Source organism: Numenius arquata, chromosome 4, assembly GCF_964106895.1.
Source record: "Numenius arquata chromosome 4, bNumArq3.hap1.1, whole genome shotgun sequence".
Taxonomy (NCBI): Eukaryota; Metazoa; Chordata; class Aves; order Charadriiformes; family Scolopacidae; genus Numenius; species Numenius arquata.
Window position 1 is genome coordinate 4,448,171 of NC_133579.1, and position 20,812 is coordinate 4,468,982.

The 20,812-nt window shown below is 46.0% G+C and overlaps 1 protein-coding gene across 1 annotated transcript in view; it reads left to right on the forward strand.

Moving 5' to 3' along the window:
* The window catches only part of NCOA2 (nuclear receptor coactivator 2), a 220,711-nt gene extending 205,279 nt beyond the window's left edge, over nt 1–15,432 (forward strand). Inside the window, exons 23-24 of the mRNA XM_074146655.1 lie at nt 5,816–5,905; nt 11,460–15,432. Coding sequence (XP_074002756.1) covers nt 5,816–5,905; nt 11,460–11,471 — 102 coding nt within the window. The 3' untranslated portion in view covers nt 11,472–15,432. The remainder of the gene's footprint in view (nt 1–5,815; nt 5,906–11,459) is intronic.
* Nucleotides 15,433–20,812: the final 5,380 nt, after the last annotated feature.

The following is a 20,812-nucleotide window of genomic DNA, read 5'->3' on the forward strand; positions in this document are numbered from 1 at the left end:
TTTTGAGGTTTACACACTCGATTTTATTTGTGACCGTTACTTAGAGTATCTGAAATAAGGAAAAATAACGTTTCTGTTGTCGACCTGCAGTTAAAACTCAGACGGTAGTCTTAATTAATAAGTCTTTGACAAGCAAGTCCTCTTAATTAACAGGTCCGTATGTTTGTTTCAGAGCTGAACTCCCATTTGTTCAACACACAGGCTAGAAATTATGGACTTTTCTTAGAAATATTGGCAAGAAAGTAGCTCTTCTGTTGTTAGGTCCCGGTTCTGTTGGGTTCTCACATCTGCCTTCAGGCAGCATCTCCTGCTGTATGGTGGACAATATCATAAACCTTTTTTCTGAGACAACACTCCAGTTTAAAGCTGGTTTTATTACTGGCCTGTTAATGTATGTCCTTCTTCCAGTCTAAATTTGATAACAAAGTATTTACTTTTCCAATATCATCCTTTAGCTTATACAGCTCTTTTCTCCTCTTGTATTTTAGAAAGACTCGTTTTATCAACATGATTTTTTTTCTTGTTTTGAGGTTGTTGGATTGTTTTTGTTTTGGGTTTCCTGGGCTTTTTCTTGTAAGTTAAACAAGCCACAGTGTTTCCTTCTCTTCTTGTAGGCTTTAAATTCCTTTTCTGCACCTGTTCCAGTTTGAATCAGTATTTCCTGAGCACCAGAGCCGTGTACACAGCACTAGCTCTTCCCCATTTCTCATGGAATACTCTGACAGATATAGCCCCAGATCACAGTTGTCTTTCACAGCTGCCACATACTGGTGACCTGAAGTCATTTCGATACTCCCAAATTTGTCACCTTCTCTGATGTTCCCAGTTGCTGGGCCCAACTATAGCAGAATTTTTTATTAATATTATTAGTTCCCAAGTGCACACATTTAATGTAGTAAAACCAAAAAAGAAATAGTGGGGATTTGAAGGCGACGGCCCAGTCTGATTTCTCAGCACGCCCACCACGCTACAGAATTTTCCCCAGGTACCTGAACTGAGAAACATGCATTATAGAAAGAGATCTGGGTTTATTTCAAATATTTCCATGCAGACTGCTGTTTCCACTAGCACGGTTGTCTGACTGCTTTTCCTTCCTGGTAGACTACAAGATCTTGTTTCAAGATAGCATTTATCCAACTTCCAGTAAGATGAATGGTCTGAGGGTCTTTATCCATCTCAACGTTTGGTTTTCATCCCATCGGTCCCGTTTGTGGATCCACTTTAAACTGCATTGTTGTAACTTCCCTTCGAGAGGTACAAAGAGAGTAACCAGAGATGGTGATTTAACAGTGGCTCCACCAAAGCTGCGGAGAGTCAAGTTCTACTTGATATTTCTCTTTCTTGGCTCTGCTGGTGACCATGGCACTGGAGAGCACATACTAAAACCCTTACAACGATCCCCAAATCCTCCTCAGCACATTCTATGGAGATGAAACCTGCCTTCTTTGACCCCAAATCTATTACCTTCCTGAAGTCCTCTGGTCCTGCGTACCACCCCAGCGCTGTATCATCTGCAAACCCTGCAAGCAAATGCTTTGTTTTCATCTGGGTCAGGGGTGGCCAACTGGCAGCTGAGGGGCCATTTCTGGGCCCCAGGACAGTACTTTTTAGTCCTCGGGAATGTTTGCTGTGCTGCTTCACGTGGTCTTCTCCGAGAGACAGAAATAAATACTAATGTTTCTATTAATACCAAAATCAGGGGTTTTCTTCTGCGTTCAGGGCATAGTGTTTTACAATTTGGCACCTTTATTTAGCAACTGACCCAGGCTGTGCTAAACGTTTTCTTGTAGCTGGTGGTTTTCAAGATGACTATATTTTCTTTAATTCTGCTGACTGTTACCATTTCATTCGTTCTTTTGGCTTTTTTTATAACTGTCACCTACACTTTTACTTAGCTATTCGTTGCCGGTTTTTTGTCCTGTAATACATAATTTTAACTTCACGTGTTCGTCTCTTTCTAACCACAGTGAGTAACAGTGGTTATACTGCCAATGTGTTCCAGCTTTTAAAAAAAACAAAACAAAACAAAACAAAACCTTAACACTGTTATTGGATGGTTTTGGAAGCAATGTCTATTACTTGTTAGTAAAAAGCTGTGCCTGGGCTTATTTACCTGGCGAGAAGCAAGTATATGAGCTTTGGTACCAAAGAGGTTGGTTTGGCTCTGTCTCCTGTCTCTCTTTGCGGTATTATAGTGTCACACATAGCCAGCGCTCAAAAATGCAAAGTTTGGCGTTTATCTGCTCATACCGGTGTATCATACCATGTTGAGCAACCTGGTCTAAGTGGGAGGTGTCCCTGCCCACGGCAGGGGGGTTGGAACTCGATGATCTTTAAGGTCCCATCCAACCCAAACCATTCGATGATTCTTTGATCTCCAGCTTCTCTCGCTTACTGCCTAGGCTCTCAGCATCACCAAGTAGAAAATGAAGATTTTGCCCCGAATCTTGTGGTTTCCCCTGGGCTTGCTATTCATGATGCTTAGAGACTCTTTTATGTACTTAAAGGATCAAATCACAGAATGATATGGGATTGGAAGGAACCTCTGGAGATCATCCAGTCCAACCCCCTGCCAGAACAGGTCCACCCAGACCAGGTCCCACAGTAACGTGTCCGGGTGGGTTTGAATGTCTCCAGAGAAGGAGACTCCACCACCTCTCTGGGCAGCCTGTTCCAAGGCTCTGCCACCCTCACAGCAAAGAAGTTCCACCTCATGTTTAGATGGAACTTCCTGTGTTCCAGTTTGTGACTGTTACCTCTTGTCCTGTCACTGGGCACCACTGAAAAAAATCTTGTCTCATTATCATCTTCTCCTTTAAAATGGCGTTAAAGCTCTCTAGGCTGCCCTTACTAGTGTGTCTTCTAGGAGATTGATAGCAGGAATACTGAAATGCTGCCGGGTCTGCAGGTTCCTTCTGCCCAAATCAGCTTCCCCAGGCATCAGGAAAGTCTGTACCTTCCCAGTGTCACACCTTTCGCACAACTTACTGTCTCCTTCTCATCGTCGTTGTCTTGTTAGCACGATGGACCGTTGCCGTATTTTTGCCTGTTATTTATTTTGCATCACGGATCTGTGTTACTTACGGAATTGTCAGAGAAGCAATTTGAAACCTGTGCAAGAGAAGAGACTTTTGGGTATATGAAATAAACCCTTATCTAGATGTCCGCTCAGAGTAAATGTTTATTAATCTGCTCAGGTGCAGCACTTCCCAGGCCAAAATTATCATGGCATCTACAAAGAGTTACCTTGGAACAGTGCTTTGATTTTGTCCAGCGTACTGGATGGAAGGAGCTCTGGAGTGGTAGGAAACTTTCCTTATTAGACACCTTGTCTATCATTCTGCTTTATTAGCAGAAGGCTGGAATTATGTGCTTAATTGCAAAGGAAGTGTAAAAACATCTGTCTCATTTTAGTCAGATTTCAGATCTGACAACACCACTTGATCTGTCTTCAGAAAATGATAAAAACCCTGCCAAATGGGGGTTCCAAGAAATCTTTGTCCTTCTCCATACTTTTCTGATTGAATTATTATTGCAGACAGAAATGTTAACGTGTGAAAGTGGAGTGTTTTGTTTCAGGGACTTATGAAGCAGATGTATTCGTATAACAAAACGGTGGGGGGTTTTGTATCTGTTACCGTGCCAGCCAGGATTCTTGCGCCACCATTAGCAAAGAGATTCTGTGACGGGAACTTCACTGGTGCCTTTGCTGCTTCTGTGCCGTGCAGCCTGGAACCGTCCTCCTTTTCCATCCCTGTCCTAACTCTGCCAATCAGGCACTCGGCTTTTAGCTCTAAAACTGCTGTGGATTCAGTCTACAATTTTTTTTTTTATTATTTCTGCTTTTTATTTTTCCCTTCCTTTGTCTGCTGAACAAACAGAAGAGGCACCTCTGCCTGTGCATTGATCTCGAGCAGAAAACACTTTTCAAGGACAGATCCTGCTGCTTAGTCAAACGCATCTGGACAGAGCTGAGAAGCTGCCTGCTTGCTTTCTTTCCGGACAAAAGAATGTGATTCTCTTCCCTTCTGATTGAAATTTTCAGATTCGGGTTTAAAAATCTGCCCATTTTAAGTTTCTAACCTTTCCTGCTGAACTGCAGTCTGGTCTCCAGCAGCATCTGACACCACCTCTTTAGGTGGTTGCGTGTGATCGCATTTAAGCTTTGCGACATTTTGCAAAATGGGTGAATAATAGCACCCGAACCGACGGTCAGGAGGGCCTGAAACGAGGAGGTTTTGGTGTGGGGAAATTCAAGACAGCCTCCCCCCCTCACTCCAGCAGGTCTCTGTGGCTGAAGTCAGGTCGTGCGGTGGCAGAACCTCCTCTCCTTGGCAACACGAGTCTCCTAAAGGGCAGGTGACACGGAAAACATCTTTTTTGCTTCCAGCAAAATCTGGAGGGGCACATCTTCACATCTGTCTAGTCTGAGGGAGGTAACAGAGAGAACCGAGTCAACAAAGAGGTTTCTTTCCCTGTAGAACTTCGAAGGAAAGCTGGATTTTCTAATACGTCAGAACTGTGCTGAAGGGCTGGGTTTTGTATTTTATAGCAGTTCCTACACCGTGAGAATCATGGAACCATAGAATGGTTTGGGTTGGAAGGGACCTTCAAGATCATCCAGTTCCAACCCCCTGCCCTGGGCAGGGACACCTCCCACCAGACCAGGTTGCTCAAAGCCCCATCCAGCCTGGCCTTGAACCTCTCCAGGGATGGGGCAGCCACAGCTTCTCTGGGCAACCTGTTCCAGTGTCTCACAGCAAAGAATTTCTTCCTGACATCTCATCTAAATCTCCCCTCTTTGAGTTTAAAACCGTTCCCCCTCGTCCTATGGCTCCCCTCCCTGATCAAGAGTCCCTCCCCGTCTCTCCTGGAGCCCCTTTAGGGACTGGAAGGGGCTCTAAGGTCTCCCCGGAGCCTTCTCTTCTCCAGGCTGAACAACCCCAACTCTCTCAGCCTGTCCTCACAGCAGAGGTGCTCCATCCCTCTGGGCATCTTTGTGGCCCCCTGCTGGACCCTTTCCAACAGGTCCATGTCCTTCCTGTGCTGAGGACTCCAAAGCTGGGCATGGTACTCCAGGTGGGGTCAATTAATTCTTAATTGAGAGAGGAGAGAGAATTGAGGGGAGATTAAGCCTTTGATTTAGAAAGTGATGCTGCAGATTTGGCAAGCCGCTCTTTCCACGTAACTGAGCTCGACAGGCCCTTTGGTTGTGCAGAAACACGCAGCCTCGGTCCTTTCCCCTGGCTGCCTTCACAAAAGCGTTGAGAGCATCCCTCTAGGAGAGCGTGCAGCTGCAGGATTTCCTCTTTAATGCTCTCTTTCTCCATTTTCCTTACCAGCAGAAAAATAAGTGTCATTAAAACTTAAGCCAATAGTTGGTATAATTCAGCCTACGTGGTACCTCATCAGGCTTTGAAATAAACCTCGCGTGGTGGTTCGCAAGCAGAAAAGCGGTGCGTTAGGGAGGTTAGGAGAGCAGTTAAGTGTTTCTGGTTTCAGGCGTGTGTCCTCTCCCAGTAAGACTGACCTAATTTATGGAGCCTGTTTTTGTAAAATATGAGATCTTTGTTGCTTGGCTGTGAAGCAGAACAGTAGGCGTCCAACACGCGCCGCGCGAGGAGGGTGCTCAGCTGATGTACTGTCACTTCCCCGGCTGCAGGGTGGCATCAAAAGCCAGCGCTGGTATATCCAAGTAGCACCGGGGGGTTTCTAACTCTTCTTTTTCATTCCCAGCCCTCTTCCCAGTGTTTTGGTTTTGTTTTTGGTTGTTTTTTTTTTTAATTCATTCTCCTTCGTGTCTTGCTACCAACAGGTTAATGATCCTGCTATGAGGGGAGGCAATCTTTTTCCAAACCAGCTGCCTGGAATGGATATGATAAAGCAGGACGGAGATGCAACACGGGTGAGAAATGACATACATAGGCCTACAGAGGCAACCGAACTAGGAATATACAGTATCTTTTTACTTACAAAGTTTAAAAGTACCCAATAATTAAGTTTTGTGCAAGTAATTTTTTTTAATTCCCCTTTTGGTGACATCTCTATGAAGTTCCTTGTTCAGGTCCCACCAGCGTTACTGAAGTGAGTAATACAGAATACGTTTTCATCGACAGAGAGATATTATTGAATTAACAATATAGCGGTATTTGCTTTTTACAGAGCAATTACACGACGATTTGCTGATGATGGGAAAGACTTAACGTTTGATTTATATTTACTCTTGGTGCACATTTAACCCATTTCGCGTTTCATCCCCAAAACTCATGAAGTATTTAATTTATTGCTTTGTGTCCAAGCGCTTCTCCCGAGCAGAGCAGTAGGGCTGAACTCGTTTTCACACGAATTTCCAACCGACAGGGTAATTAGCGTTGGCTTAGGTTAAAAAAAAGACGACTTGTATTCCGGACGGTAAGAGTGCTAAAGGAAAGAGGTTGTGGAGTTCTTGGGGCGCGGCCGAGGAAATGAGGTGGGTTTTTATGTGCCCCTCCTCGGCCGAGGGGAAGGTTTTTATTTTGTTATTTTGTGTTTTTTAATGGAAATAATCTTCATTTTAAATATGTTTGTGCCACCAAACCCCGGCGTTTCCAGACCTTTTTGGGGTTCGGAGCCTACCCAAAAACCTGGGGTGTTGACCCCGCTGCGCCGCCTCACACAGAGATCGGTGCGTACGTTATGACGTCACCGGGGACGTAGGGCCGGTGCCGCGCGCGGGAAGCGCCATCTAGCGACCGCCGCCCCCTCCTCCCCGGCACCCCCGGGCAAGAGGAGGGGCCGGGAAGGTTTTAAATCACGGCTTTAAATCAAGGCTTTAAATTAAGGCTTTAAATTGCCCGTTTCCTGAGCTCCCGGTTGCGATGGGAACGGGCAGATCCAAGCCGCTATTCCCGCAGGAGTCATGTCATAGCCGGCTTGAGGCCCGTGACCCTTCCACCGGTGTTCCCTCTCATCCCCTCGTCTGCCGTGTTGACATCAGAAAAGATGGAATTAAACAAACAAATTTCCCTCTTGTGCCGCATCCAATAGCAAAATTTAAAGTTTCCTACTGCTAGCGAAAAGAAATTGGAATAACAGGAATAATGTTAAAAATTTGACTGCAAACGTATCAAGCTCAGTGAAAATTAAGAATGTGAAAGTACTGAGAAAAAATAACCGTATGTGTATTTTATTGTATCCACCTTTTATTTGCGCCCGTATGTGTTTAAAACTTCCTGGAGGCCAGTTCTTCTTGCACCTTCATGGTGCAAATACCGACGTACAAGCGCCTGGCTCTGCCGGCGGAGGGTCTGCGCGGAGAGAGCCTGTTCTGCAGCCCTTCCACGGTCCCTTTGGTGATTAATAAAAAGATGGAGCGTGTTGTGCTTTAGCAGAAAGAAGCTGTCCCATAGCAAGGCGTTATCGGCCCGCTTAGTGCATTCCCTAAACCAGTTAAATTTCACGCGCTGAGAGAAGGCACTCGGGCTGCCAGAGAACGAAATATCAGGTAGCGCTGAGGAAACAAAAGGAATAAGGCTGTTGAGTGGGGGGGAACGGACTAAAAAAGAGGAAGGAGGAGGTAGGTGTTGAAGAGAGGAAGAAAAGAGAGTGGATATGACAGAAATGGTACGAGAGAAGAGGGTATCACAGAGTGATATGGAGTTGGAAGGGACCTCTGGAGATCATCTAGTCCAACCCCCTGCCAGAGCAGGTCCACCCAGAGCAGGTCCCACAGGAACGTGTCTAGGAGGGTTTGGAATGTCTCCAGAGAAGGAGACTCCACCACCTCTCTGGGCAGCCTGTTCCAGGGCTCTGCCACCCTCAAAGTGAAGAAGTTCCTCCTCATGTTTAGATGGAACTACTTACGTACAAGTTTGTGCCCATTTCCTCTTGTCCTGTCCCTGGGCACCACTGAAAAAAGACTGGCCCCATCCTCCTGACACCCACCCTTTCAAGTATTTATAGGTGTTGATCAGATCCCCCCTCAGTCTTCTCCAGACTAAAAAGACCCAAGTCCCTCAGCCTTTCCTCATCAGAGAGATGTTCTAGTCCCCCAATCATCTTTGTAGCCCTCTGCTGTCCCCTCTCCAGCAGTTCCTTGTCCTTCTCAAACTGGGGGGCCCAGAACTGGACTCCAGATGGGGCCTCACCAGGGAAGAGTAGAGGGGAAGGATGATCTTCCTTGACTTACTGGTCGCACTCTTCTTGATGCACCCCAGGATGCCATTTGCCTTTTTGGCCACAAGGGCACATTTCTGGCTCATGGTCATCCTATTGTCCACCAGGACTCCTAGGTCTTTTTCCACAGAGCAGCTCTCCACCTGTGCTGGTGCCAGGGGGTAGAGGGAAGTCAGGGCAGAGGGTGCAGGTGGAAGGGCATGAGTGACAGGGGTTTGGGCAGGGAGTCCGTGGGGTCTAAAATTAAAATGATGGAGTCGGTGCCATGACGATGAGCTGGACCACGGCCACTCATGAGAGCAGGTTTGTCTCACCTGGAGAAAAGTAACTTGTTAAAACCTCCTGAATTACTCTCTAAGGGTACATTGGACTGTGGTCTATGATTTTACTTTTATTCTGCTAACGTAGCTCTGGCTGTCAAGGCAAATGTGGTTGGTTTGTATGTACTATTAATACTTTCTACTGAAATTTCTACTGAACTTTGAACTGTAGCAGAGGTTGAGTAGCCACTATTTTCAAGCGTCTGTGCTATAAACTACTCCTACGTAACTTTTATTTCAAAGCTGCAGCTGTGTAGTTAGAAAGCTGAGGAGAGGAATAACGTGCTTTAAGGTAGGAAAGCTGAGGAATTGATCTGACGAATGAGAAACTGAGAAACTCATCACCATTTTGAGGGTTTTTTCCGTATTTCATAAAGTTGATCTCAACAGCTGTGTGTAACGGGACCGGTTCTGTTTGAGCAGCCAGGAAATAACACGCTGTTGCTGAAATCGGTACCACTGCGGATGTCAGATCTCTGCACTTACTGTTTTAATTTGTTTGCTTAATGCTGTTTGACATTGTTTTAACGTGTTAAGGATAAAATATCTACAGCTTAAACCTTGCAAGGATGATACTAATGTTTAACAGAGAAGCTGTTTTTAAAGTAACTAGAGGACAGAGAATTTTTCTCTCTCTTTCAAGGCACTAAGTACCCTTCGTTGGTAGACCTGAAAATAGTTTGATGTATTCTTTTGCCATTATTGGAACAAATTTATATTAACTAATTTCACGTGGTAAAAGAAAATTTTGAACCTGCTCCTATTCAAAAGTAAATGTCTGAAGAATACTGTTGGTAGCCGCGATTTTTTGAGGGAAGTCCAGTGTAACTGAACACAGTGTAGCAGTAATCTTCTGTTCCACAATTTATGATCAAAAAGCACTAACAGGATCCCCAAACTGCCTCGCAGCATGCCAGGGAGAAGAGCCGAAGTTTAGCTTGTCCATATTAGTCAGGATTTGAGGGAAGCGAGTGTGGTGTCTCTGTGCTATGATGAAGCGAGGAGGAGCAGGACTCACTGTGGTGGCTTCTGGACCATACTCATGGCTGGTCATCCCCAAAACAGCTCCAGCTGCACCAGGAATAGCAGGTGTACAAAACATGGGACCTTGCTTACCTGAATCATAGAATGGTTTAGGTTAGAAGGGACCTTAAAGACCATCCAGTTCCAACCCCCCTGCCCTGGGCAGGGACACCTCCCACCAGACCAGGTTGCTCAAAGCCCCATCCAGCCTGGCCTTGAACACCTCCAGGGATGGGGCGTACACAGCTTTTCAAGAGGATGGGGCCAGTCTTTTTTCAGTGGTGCCCGGGTATAGGACAAGAGGAAATGGGCACAAACTTGAATATAAGAAGTTCCACCTAAACATGAGAAGGAACTTTGCTGTGAGGGTGGCAGAGCCCTGGAAGAGGCTGCCCAGAGAGGTGGTGGAGTCTCCTTCTCTGGAGACATTCAAAACCCACCTGGACACGTTCCTGTGCAACCTTTTCTAGGTGGACCTGCTCTGGCAGGGGCGTTGGACTAGGTGATCTCCAGAGGTCCCTTCCAACCCCATATCATTCTGTGATTTTCTGGGCAACCTGTTCCGGTGTCTCACCACCCTCACAGCAAAGAATTTCTTCCTAAAATCTAATCTAAATCTCCCCTCTTTCCATTTGAAACCGTTCCCCCTCACCCTATGGCTCCCCTTCCTGATCAAGAGTCCCTCCCCAGCTTTTTTGGAGCCCCTTTAGGGACTGGAAGGGGCTCTATAAGGTCTCCCTGGAGCCTTCTCTTCTCCAGGCTGAACACCCCCAACTCTCTCAGCCTGTCCTCCCAGCAGAGGGGCTCCAGCCCTCAGAGCATCTTCATGGCCTCCTCTGGACCTGTTGCAACAGGTCCACGTCCTTCCTGTGCTGAGGGGCATGCAGTGCTCCAGGTGGGGTCACCCCAGAGCGGAGCACAGGGGCAGAATCCCTTCCCTTGTCCTGCTGGCTACGCTGCTTTTGGAATGATGGGATGCTTGTTGATGCTGACTTTATTTGACAATAGAGATACATTTCTAGGTCTTCTGTGATGGCAGAGAAAAGTGTGGTAAAGTCCAAAGCGTGGTGTAGCCAGCTTCCAGAAGGCAGCCTGGCAGCGTGCGCATGGACCAGTCCCAGAGCTAATGGGGTCTTACTTATATACAGCAGGAGGCTGCGAGCAAAGACCCCTAGGATGCCAGTGAGAAGCACCCCCAGGGGAGGAGAAAAATGGGTTTTGGCTGGATCAGCTCTGACCTGACTGACCACCATGGCCCATGGGAGCAGGAGCTTGCGAGGGGAGGAAGGCGGAGAGGGACAGTCTTAACTGTCAAAACCACATCCTGAGGGTGTTTTAAATAAGAAAGTACAAAATAATCAACTCAGCTGAAGCCAGTTTGTATTCTATTTGCGTTATGTTCTATTAGAATATTCTATTCTAAGACACTGCAAGGGTAGTAAGTCCGAGGTAAAGAACTTCTCTAGGAATCGGTAGCTAAAGCTTTTTTTACTTTTTTATTCCCCTTTTTTGTTACAATTCTTGGAGGGCAAAGCGAACCAAGGCGGTTGTTTCCTTTGAGGGTGATAGAGCAGTAACACGGGGAGATTCTGCACATACTGCGAATATGAGACTTCTCTTAAACCGTATTGCTGTGCCTTGAACTGCAGTTCTGTGAGAGGCAGATGACCCTGAGTTGTTACAATATCCATGATATTTGCAATTAATTCAGGACCTAAGAATGCAGTGCAATTAAACCCCCACTGATATCACTGGAATTAAATCGCAGTGCGCACAGAGAAAAGTCTGGCTTTATAAATTCAAATTAATTTTCAGGTTTACAGTAATACACCAGTGTATGATCGGTGGCGGATGCCGCAGTCCAGCATCCGGCTCTCGTTCACCTCTGTCCATCTTCACTGTCGCAGAAGGAAGAACTCATTGGGGTTTTCTCCCAATTTCTCTTTTTATTATTTTTTGCAGAAATATTGCTGACCCTGCCGGGTGGTTCGGTTGCTCCTTTCTTCAGCTGACCGGGCTTTAACGGCCCCAGATCCTTCCCGGTTTGAAGAGCTGCGTCTTGTTTGGCCTGACCCAGCTGAGCTGCCGGCGCCGGCGGTGGCTACCTGCTGCCGACAGTGGCTACCTGCTGCCGACGGGACTCAGCCCGGCCTTCTTTCCCGAGGGGAGCCGGGGGCCGCCATTTGCCGAAGAGCGGCCTCTTCTTTGACAGTCTGAAGCCTCGCGTACAGACAGTCGCTCAGTCTGTTCACTGCATTCACCTTAGTGCAACTTAGATCTCTCCTGCGAAGTAAATGTTGACAGGCAATTTTCATAAAACCATGTCAGATTGAATGTATTTAAATGTATGTATTTAAGGAAAAAAAACAACCATGCTCTCGTTCTGTTTCTGTTTTTAGTTCTAGACCTCGGGGTTTTGGTTTTGGTTTTTTTGGGGGGTTTTTTTTGTTTTTTTTTTTTTCCCGCTTTGTTTTCCCTGGCTTATTCAGTCTGGTGCAAAGGATTCAGTTCCGTCTGAAAACTGGTGTTTTAGACTAAGGCCTGCATTTTGGGGCGGAGAGGAGGCGTGGAGGAGGGCGTAGAAGCAACGTCTGGTACCTATAGAGACCTCCAAGGAGCGCGTTCCGCTGAGGAGTCAAGAGGAGATGAACCGATGCAGAAAACTACACAGACCAATTCTGAATGGGGTTAAAGTTGTAAAACGGCTGATAATCCCCCCCCCCCCGTGAGAGGGCTCTTTGTAAAGGGGCGTTTCGGTTGGGTTTCGTGGTGATGTTTATAATGCAAGTCATGAATCCAAAAATACACGTTGGTTACATTCTTATTTAATTAAATTCCTAACAATCAGCGAATCCTGATTATTACATTTTTTTTTCACCTGGCTCTCCTGACCTCTGTCATCTTTCTCTTCTTTCTAATAGAATTAAAAAAAAAAAAAAAAAAAAAAAAAAAAAAAACAGGTTACCCCTTTATTTCCCTCGCTGTGTTTCCAGCAATCTGGACGGCCAGTTCCCGGATGCCAAACGGCAACGTTGGGTGGTAATGGCATGTACTGGTTATGGTAGTGGCAGGATTGGTGCATAATATCAAAGAGCTCAAAGATACCTGCTTTTTTAAAACATGATAATTTCTGGTTCCCATCCCCATAACTGGGAAAAATACCAGTTCCTCTAATCCCTATAGCAGATATCACTACAGACTTCACCACTATCGCGTGTTTCTGATTATTTTGAAGCAGTGTGGACTACGAGGACGTTTTGTAAGGTACATAAAACCCAGTTTATATGTAAACAAGCAATAATTTAAGTTGAGAACTTAAGTGTTTTACTTGTATAATTTTTGTGAGATATACATGTTGTGAAGTTGATTCCAAATGAGGTACTTCAGTATTAAATTAGATATCTTCTTAGCCGTGTGTGTCTCCTGGGAAAGTGTTTTGTAAAGGATCACAATGCCTTGATTAGACCTAATTTGTAGGCTTGAGACTTCTCATTTTCTAAACCTTGTGATTCTGCTCATAATGTCATTTAACTAACCTAGATTATATGCAGCCACTGTAGGAACCAATTCTTGATTTTTGTATGTTTATATCCTTTCGTAACAAATCTTAGAAAAAAACTAACTCTTACTAAGCAGGCCACTGTTAGGGGGTATTTTTGTTTTCTTGCCCACTGCGGTTGGAATAATCTTTTACTAAACTGACATCGGTTTCTGAGGACTTGAAATATTAAGAAATTGATGGGTTTGACCTCTTGTTTTCTTCCCGCTGACCCCCAATCTTTCTAACCCGAACGCAAATTTTTTGATGTCGTGCAAAACGCGGTGCATTTTATAATATCTCATCAGCCAGGCCTTTGGGGAGTGAGAGGTTTATTCTGTTGCCGTTTAATTTGTCTTGGTTTTCCGGTGGGAATTCAAATAACGTAGCGGCTATTCTGTATTAAGGCTGAGGAAGATACGATACAGGTGGTTAGAAATAGGCTGTTTCTGTAGATGGCTTTTGATGAAAGCCCAGGGAAATGCCCAGTTTTGTTTGTCCCTAAGGAGGGTGGTGACACCGTTCTGGAGAAACAACGTTTTTCAGCTGTCACCATTCCGCTCCCAAATTGGGACGGAATATCCCGTCGGCTGAGCCATCCTCTTACCTGCTGGTGGGAAACCAAAATAACCATCAGCCCCGAGCTCCACAGCCTCGTTACTACAACCCCAGTCGTGTTAAACTTGCATTATATATCTGACAAAAATGAAATTATTTGTATAAGGAATGCATAAATTTGAAGGGATTTATGCACCGCCGTGTAAATGAGTTTCGAAATTAATTTTGTTCCTGTTCCATTCTTTTTCGATGAGTAACCGTAACCTCTGCAGACAGATTATTCTTTGTCACGGTGGACAAAATACTTTAAATTTGTCCCGTTCCATGACAGACCTGCGAACCTTTGTCATCTCTAGTGATGATGGTGATACTTCTTCATCCATTGCCATTTTGACAGAAAAGGAGATTGTATCTATCGCTTTGGCTCCGCTTGGGTTTATCGTGAACTTTAGTCGTCTTCTAGCTAAGGAAAGAGAAAAGTGAGTGAAGGAATCTTCTGATCATATTGATCACGATAGAAACAAACAAAAAAAAACAAAAATAAAAATAAAAAAAAACCACAAAAAGCCAAATCAATTCCCTTCATTATCAGTATTTTTCATCCTGTATACAGTAAATTTGTCGGAGAAAGTACGCGGGTTTTGTTTAACAGAACAATTAATCAGTGTTCTACTTAACATTACTAAATGTGAAAGGCGCATAATGTGAAAAATCAGCGTTATCTACACGGTCGCGCGACCTCTTTAAGTGTTCATGTCATGTGGTAAGTTTAAAAAAGTGAAGTGAGCTGTTTTGCTACGATGAATTAATTTGTACTCGGATCTTTAAAATATATTGTCCCACACCGGTATCCCTTCGGGCCTGTATTAATTAAAAGCAATGTTTTTGCAGTTTATACGATGCATTTTTTAATCTTTGTTTAAAAATGCGGAATTCCTATGGGCTTAACAGATGAAATGGGTGGCACAGCTCCACTTGCAGAACCCAAAGATACACAATCAGTTTTGAAATGCAACTTAAGCCATTAATTGTTGGTGTGAATTTAAAAGTTTTCTAGTATTTGTATGGTAGTATGCTGCCTAAGAGCAAAAGCATTCTCTGCACAAAAGAAAATTTACTGTAGTGGCTTTGATTTTAATTAGACTTTTCTCCCTGGTGTTTCTTTGTAGACTAAAACAAAAAAAAAAAAAATCTTTTAAGTTTCTTACTACAGGTAAAAGCTATGTGCAAGAACCTCAAAATGCTAAAATCTAGCATAATGCCTTAGATCTGTTTTTAAGTCTTGTATATTCCTACATAGCTGTCTGATGTATTATATTTGTATAGTGAATTGTGTACAATTTTGGAATAAGTGCGTCATCACTTAATCTTTATGTTGTTCAATAGAGATGATGGACACGTTTCTTCAAGCATTTACTGTCATTTAATTTTTTTTTTTTCCCTTTTATGTCATTTGTGGGTTTTATTTGTACAGTTCATCATGAAGTTGCATCTGAGATGTGTGTATATGAAAAAGATTATTACAAGGGTAAAATTAAGCAATATATAAACTATGGTTCTTCAGGAGAAAGCTTACAGTGTTTCAGGTTGTGATTTATTTTCAAAATGGAGTTGACTCTGAACATCACTTTGTTCACCTGCATCGATGTTTGTATTTCTAGTGTGAGCAGTTTATGCAAAGGTAGATATATTCAGAGAAAATTTTAAATACATTTATGCAAGTTAATATTGCTTTGCCGATGCTATTTGCTTATTTGATGTTAAATAATGCTATTGTAAATAAAGAATTCTGTTGTTATTGCATCATTTAATAAATTTTAATGCCTTCGGGTTTTACATGGCTTTAGAGATTTCAAGGTGTTTCTGTTGTGTCTTCATTTATTCGTAGAAGGGTGTAAGACGTAGCACCGGAGAGGAGATCCATCAGCAGCTTTTAAAAAGACAGCGGGTTTTCTGTGTTGAAGGCTTTTATATATTCCAGCTGGTTGTTACTCTCAAATCCTTTTACCTTTATAGTGCTATATTAACTGGAAAACGTTTAAGCAGTTCATTATGAGGACTTCCTTGGTCAATTTTTAAAAAAAAACCAAAAGCAGCTACAAGAACGCCTGCCCATCAGAATGATCTGCTGCTCTCTCTGAGCCGTGAACGAGGAAGAAAAAGCTATTTATATTAAAAATTGTAGAAGCTAAAATTATTTTAAAGACCTCCAAATATTGTTAACCTTTACCATTCCCACCAAAGCAAGCCTTACCCTGCAGTTCTCTTGGCTTCGGAAAAATGGGAGGGATCCTTGGATATGAGGGAAATACTGCCACGATAAGGAGAGCGAAGAGGGAGGAAGGTTCTTCCCAAAGTGAGGTCAGAAACAAGTAGAGAAAACACCTGTGTATGCAGTAAGGGGAAGAATGTTTCCTCTCGGAACCTTGCCTTTAAGCACGATTATCCCCTTATAATTTATTAATATTAAGGAGAAGTGAAGGTTCTTGACAACGGTTTTAGCCAAAACCCTTGTTGTCAGTCAAAATGTGCTAAGCTAACGATGACCTCTGCCTTTTGCTTTCTGGATCGGGCTTCGTTGACAGAGACCAGAGCATGTGACATACAGACAAGTTCTACTGACTTGGCATCGTGACAAAAAGTGACACTGCTTTTTACAGAGTCATAGAATGGTTTGGGTTGGAAGGGACCTTAAAGATCATCCAGTTCCAACCCCCTGCCATGGGCAGGGACACCTCCCACCAGACCAGGTTGCTCAAAGCCCCATCCAGCCTGGCCTTGAACCCCTCCAGGGATGGGGCAGCCACAGCTTCTCTGGGCAACCTGTTCCAGTGTCTCACCGCCCTCACAGCAAAGAATTTCTTCCTAAGATCTCGTCTAAATCTCCCCTCTTTCAGTTTAAAACCGTTCCCCTTCGTCCTATGGCTCCCCTCCCTGATCAAGAGTCCCTCCCCATCTCTCCTGGAAGGGGCTCTAAGGTCTCCCCGGAGCCTTCTCGTCTCCAGGCTGAACACCCCCAACTCTCTCAGCTTGTCTTCATAGCAGAGGGGTCCAGCCCTCTGAGCATCTTCATGGCCTCCTCTGGATCTGTTCCAACAGGTCCATGTCCTTCTTATGTTGGGAGCTCCAAAGCTGGTCAGTTCTCCAGGTAGGGTCTCACCTGGAGTGCAGGAGGGGTGGGGAGACTCTCCTGTTGCACCAAGAATGTTTCTCCCGCCCTGGTTTCAGGCTATGGTTCACTTCCTCACTCCGCGTGAATTGTACTCCAGCTGCTGAGGAGGCTGGAAGGACCCATGGTCAACGTGCCCAGAGCAATTCATTCAGCTCCCTGCGATACAGCTCATACTCAAAAAGGGAAGTTGAGTCACTTTAATGTGTGTTTTCCCTTTTTTTTCTTTTTCATACTCCACACCGGCAGAGGCTGTCCCCTCTGTCCTCTCCTATAGCCACAGCAATAAACTGCTGCTGCTGCTCTGCCGTGATCTAAACTGTGATTGGATTATTTCCATGACAGTGCCTGGTTCCCTGACTGGGATTCCCGTGTCCCCTGATGCCGTGACTGGGATTCCCTCGTCCCCTGGTGCTGCAGCTGGTTGTCAGTGTAAGTGCTGGGGCACGGGAAGCCCATGGGTGGGAAGCTGGGCATCGGGGTCTGCTGCCTGGTGGTCTTCGGAGGATGAGGGGGCTGTTCGTGGGTGTAACTTGTGTGTTTGGGAAAGCGTAGGAGGCAAAGCGCTTTGAGCCTGGAGTAAGGAAGATGTAGAGTGGGAATAAGAGTGATGATGAGTGGGGTGTTGGTGGCCAGCAGGCTGAACATGAGCCAGCAGTGTGCCCAGGTGGCCAAGAAGGCCAACAGCATCCAGGCCTGGATCAGGAACAGCGTGGCCAGCAGGAGTAGGGAGATGATTGTCCCCCTGCACTGGGCACTGGTGAGGCCCCACCTCCAGTGCTGTGTCCAGTTTTGGGCCCCTCACCACAAAAAAGACATTGAGGGGCTGGAGCGTGTCCAGAGAAGGGCAACGGAGCTGGTGAGGGGTCTGGAGCACAAGTCTTGTGAGGAGCGGCTGAGGGAGCTGGGGGTGTTCAGCCTGGAGAAAAGGAGGCTGAGGGGAGACCTTCTCGCTCTCTCCAACTCCCTGAAAGGAGGGTGTAGCCGGGGGGGGGGGGGGGGGGGGTCGGTCTCTCCTCCCAAGGAACAGGCGATGGGACAAGAGGAAACGGCCTCAAGTTGCGCCGGGGGAGGTTCAGATCGGATATTAGGAAAAAATTTTACACAGAAAGGTTTCTTAAGCCTTGGGATGGGCTGCCCAGGGAAGTGGTGGAGTCCCCATCCCTGGAGGGATTTAAAAGCCGGGCAGACATAGTGCTTAGAGACATGGTTTAGTGATGGTTTCTGTCAGTGTTGGGTTGATGGTTGGACTCGATGATCTGAAAGGTCCCTTCCAACCCAGGCAGTTCTATGATTCTATGATCAAGAGCTTGTGTCCAAACTGAGAGGAGGATGGGAGGGCTTGGGATGCAATGTTTTGGATCAAGAAATCTGGATCAATCCAAGGAGGTGGGATCTGTGTTGGGGGACTGGACGCTATGCGAGCAGCCTGCAGGGATGTACGTTAGAGCTTGTCTTTACCATGCATGCCCACGTCACAGTGGAGCAGGAATCCCCTCTAAAATCCTTCAGCGGTGGGGGGGAGGGATGGATTGCTGTGATAAAATCATAGCAAGGTCCCCAAGGAAAACCTGAGCAGCACTTCAGTAGCCAAAAAGCCAAAGCAGGCACACGTACATTGCTGGTCACGGCTCCCTGCTCTGGGAGGATGGATGGAGGGGGGAAGGCAGGAGGCTGCCGAGAGCCATGCGCTCTGGGTGGGTGGCTCTGGCCTGGGGGACATCCGTAAGGTGCCACCGGGCAAGGTGCTAAATGCCAGCAGCCGTGGGAACTGCTCCTGGTGCAGCAGCCAGGGGCTGACGGGCAGCGAGGGGGTCCCCAGGGCTCCTTTTAGGGCTTATCATTTTGTAGTCATAATTCCAGAGGGAATTTTTTTTCCTTCAAATGATGCCCTTCCCTGGCTGCTGGCAGCAGGGATGCTCCGCACCGAGGGGCGTCTGACTGAACCGAGTGCGCGTGAGCCAGAGGTGTCCCTGCAAAGGGGACTGTTCTAATGCAATAAATGCCTTTAACCTCTTCGGGGACGGAAACCTCTGAAGATTATCTGCAATCCAGTGACAACGGTGCCTCAAGCCCTTTTCTTCTCCCGGGCTCTGTGTCATCAGGCTTCTAGAAAAAAGGGATATTTTTATTTCCGGGCATATCTACGATTTAACTAATGGTGGGAATTTAAAGACGTGACTGTTTGTTTGTCTTCGTTTCTCCAAAATCTCCGATGTGAGCATGTCTCCTCCACAAGCCCCTTTCCCTTTTCCTGTGCTGTGACACCTGGACACAGGGTAGCCAGGGGATTCCAGGTTATCTGGCGACACTTAATTTCTAAGGATAACTCAAACTTTTCTGTGCAACTGGAGCTCCAAGGCTTATTCCTGTAAATCCGATTAACTCTAGCGCTACTTCTACGCTACTGATGCTGCGTCAATGAAAGCGTGTTGAACTGCCTGCCTGAAACAGTTTCCTAAAGCAATACAGCATCAATTCTGTCTTGCAAATAACAGAGGTTTGGAAAAACAACACAGAGAAAGTTAAAAAAAAAAATAAAAAATAAAGGCTGATTGATAACAAAAAAAAAAATCAGGCTATTTAAGCTAAGGAACTATCTCAAGCAAGTTTCGGGAGGCTGCATTCCTGCCTTCTCCCTGAGCCCCCTGAGCATATTGGCTGTCCCTGGTGTATTCAGCACTTCTGTCTTCCAAAGGGAGGTTGGGATGGAGGATGAGGTCGTAAGGAGGAGAATTAACCCAATACATTTAATGCAAAGCACATAAATGTTCGAACTCAAGTTTGGGGACAAAGCTGTGCTGCGCTGACTGTGGAAGGAGTCTTGGGAGCTGGGACAGCCTGGATCAGTCCTGGCTTTCCCTGGGTTGTGCTGTGCACTTGTGTTTGCTCTCTTATTGTTTATGTCCTGTGTGGAAAAAACAATACGGGAAAGTTCCAAATCAAAGCTTTTGGTAGGGAGGAGTCATGGTTCCTGAGGTCCCGTGCTCTGAAGACCCTCATTCCCCCCAGGCACTCAGTGATTCTTTCTCAAACTCTCTATTTCAGAGCACTTTGCCCAGGCCCAGTAAGAAACAAGGACTGGAAGGATGGTTCCACCTCTGGTCAAGGGCAGTCAGCGACTGTGTCCGGAGCCACCGTCTCTCTGAGGCCGCTTCAAGCGAGTCCTGGTACATCCCTTCTTTGGGACGAAGGCAATGTTTTACAGAAGCTCACATGGAGCTACGTTAATTAGTTAATTAGTTTTTATAGCACACCATAACCACGCAGGGAGGCTCTGCAGCAGCTCATCCTGCTCATGCCCTGCCTGCCGTGGGGTTTCACCCTGGGCTAAAGATTTCTCCACCTCCCCTGCACGAGCAGGGATGACATCCTGCAATGGCAAAGTGCACACCTGGGCCCCTGCAGCCCCTTCCATGTCCCCTTTTTATAGTAATTGCAGAACGTTGCCACCTGGGAGGAAGGGGAGATTAGAAGAAGGAGAAACCCCACAAAAAGCAGGATGAAACCCTGCAGAAGGGGATTGCCCAGTACCCAGTCCCTAAAGGGGCTCCAGGAGAGATGGGGAGGGACTCTTGATCAGGGAGGGGAGCCATAGGACGAGGGGGAAGGGTTTTAAACTGAAAGAGGGGAGATTTAGATCTTAGGAAGAAATCCTTTGCTGTGAGGGTGGTGAGACACTGGCACAGGTTTCCCAGAGAAGCTGTGGCTGCCCCATCCCTGGAGGGGTTCAAGGCCAGGCTGGATGGGGCTTTGAGCAACCTGGTCTGGTGGGAGGTGTCCCTGCCCAGGGCAGTGGGGTTGGAACTCGATGATCTTGAAGGTCCCTTCCAACCCAAACCATTCTGTGATTCTATGACCTCTGCAAGGGGCAAGGGCCAGATGTCTTCCTCTGGTCCCATTCTGGGCAGGTCCTGATGCAGGCCTGGTCATGGAGCCTGGGAAACCCCAGCAGGAGCCCAGTGTCCTGCCAGGCACCCAAGAGGCAACCTCAAGCTAAAATCAAATCACCCCAGCGATACGCGTGAAACCTGCAGTGGCTGAGAGTGT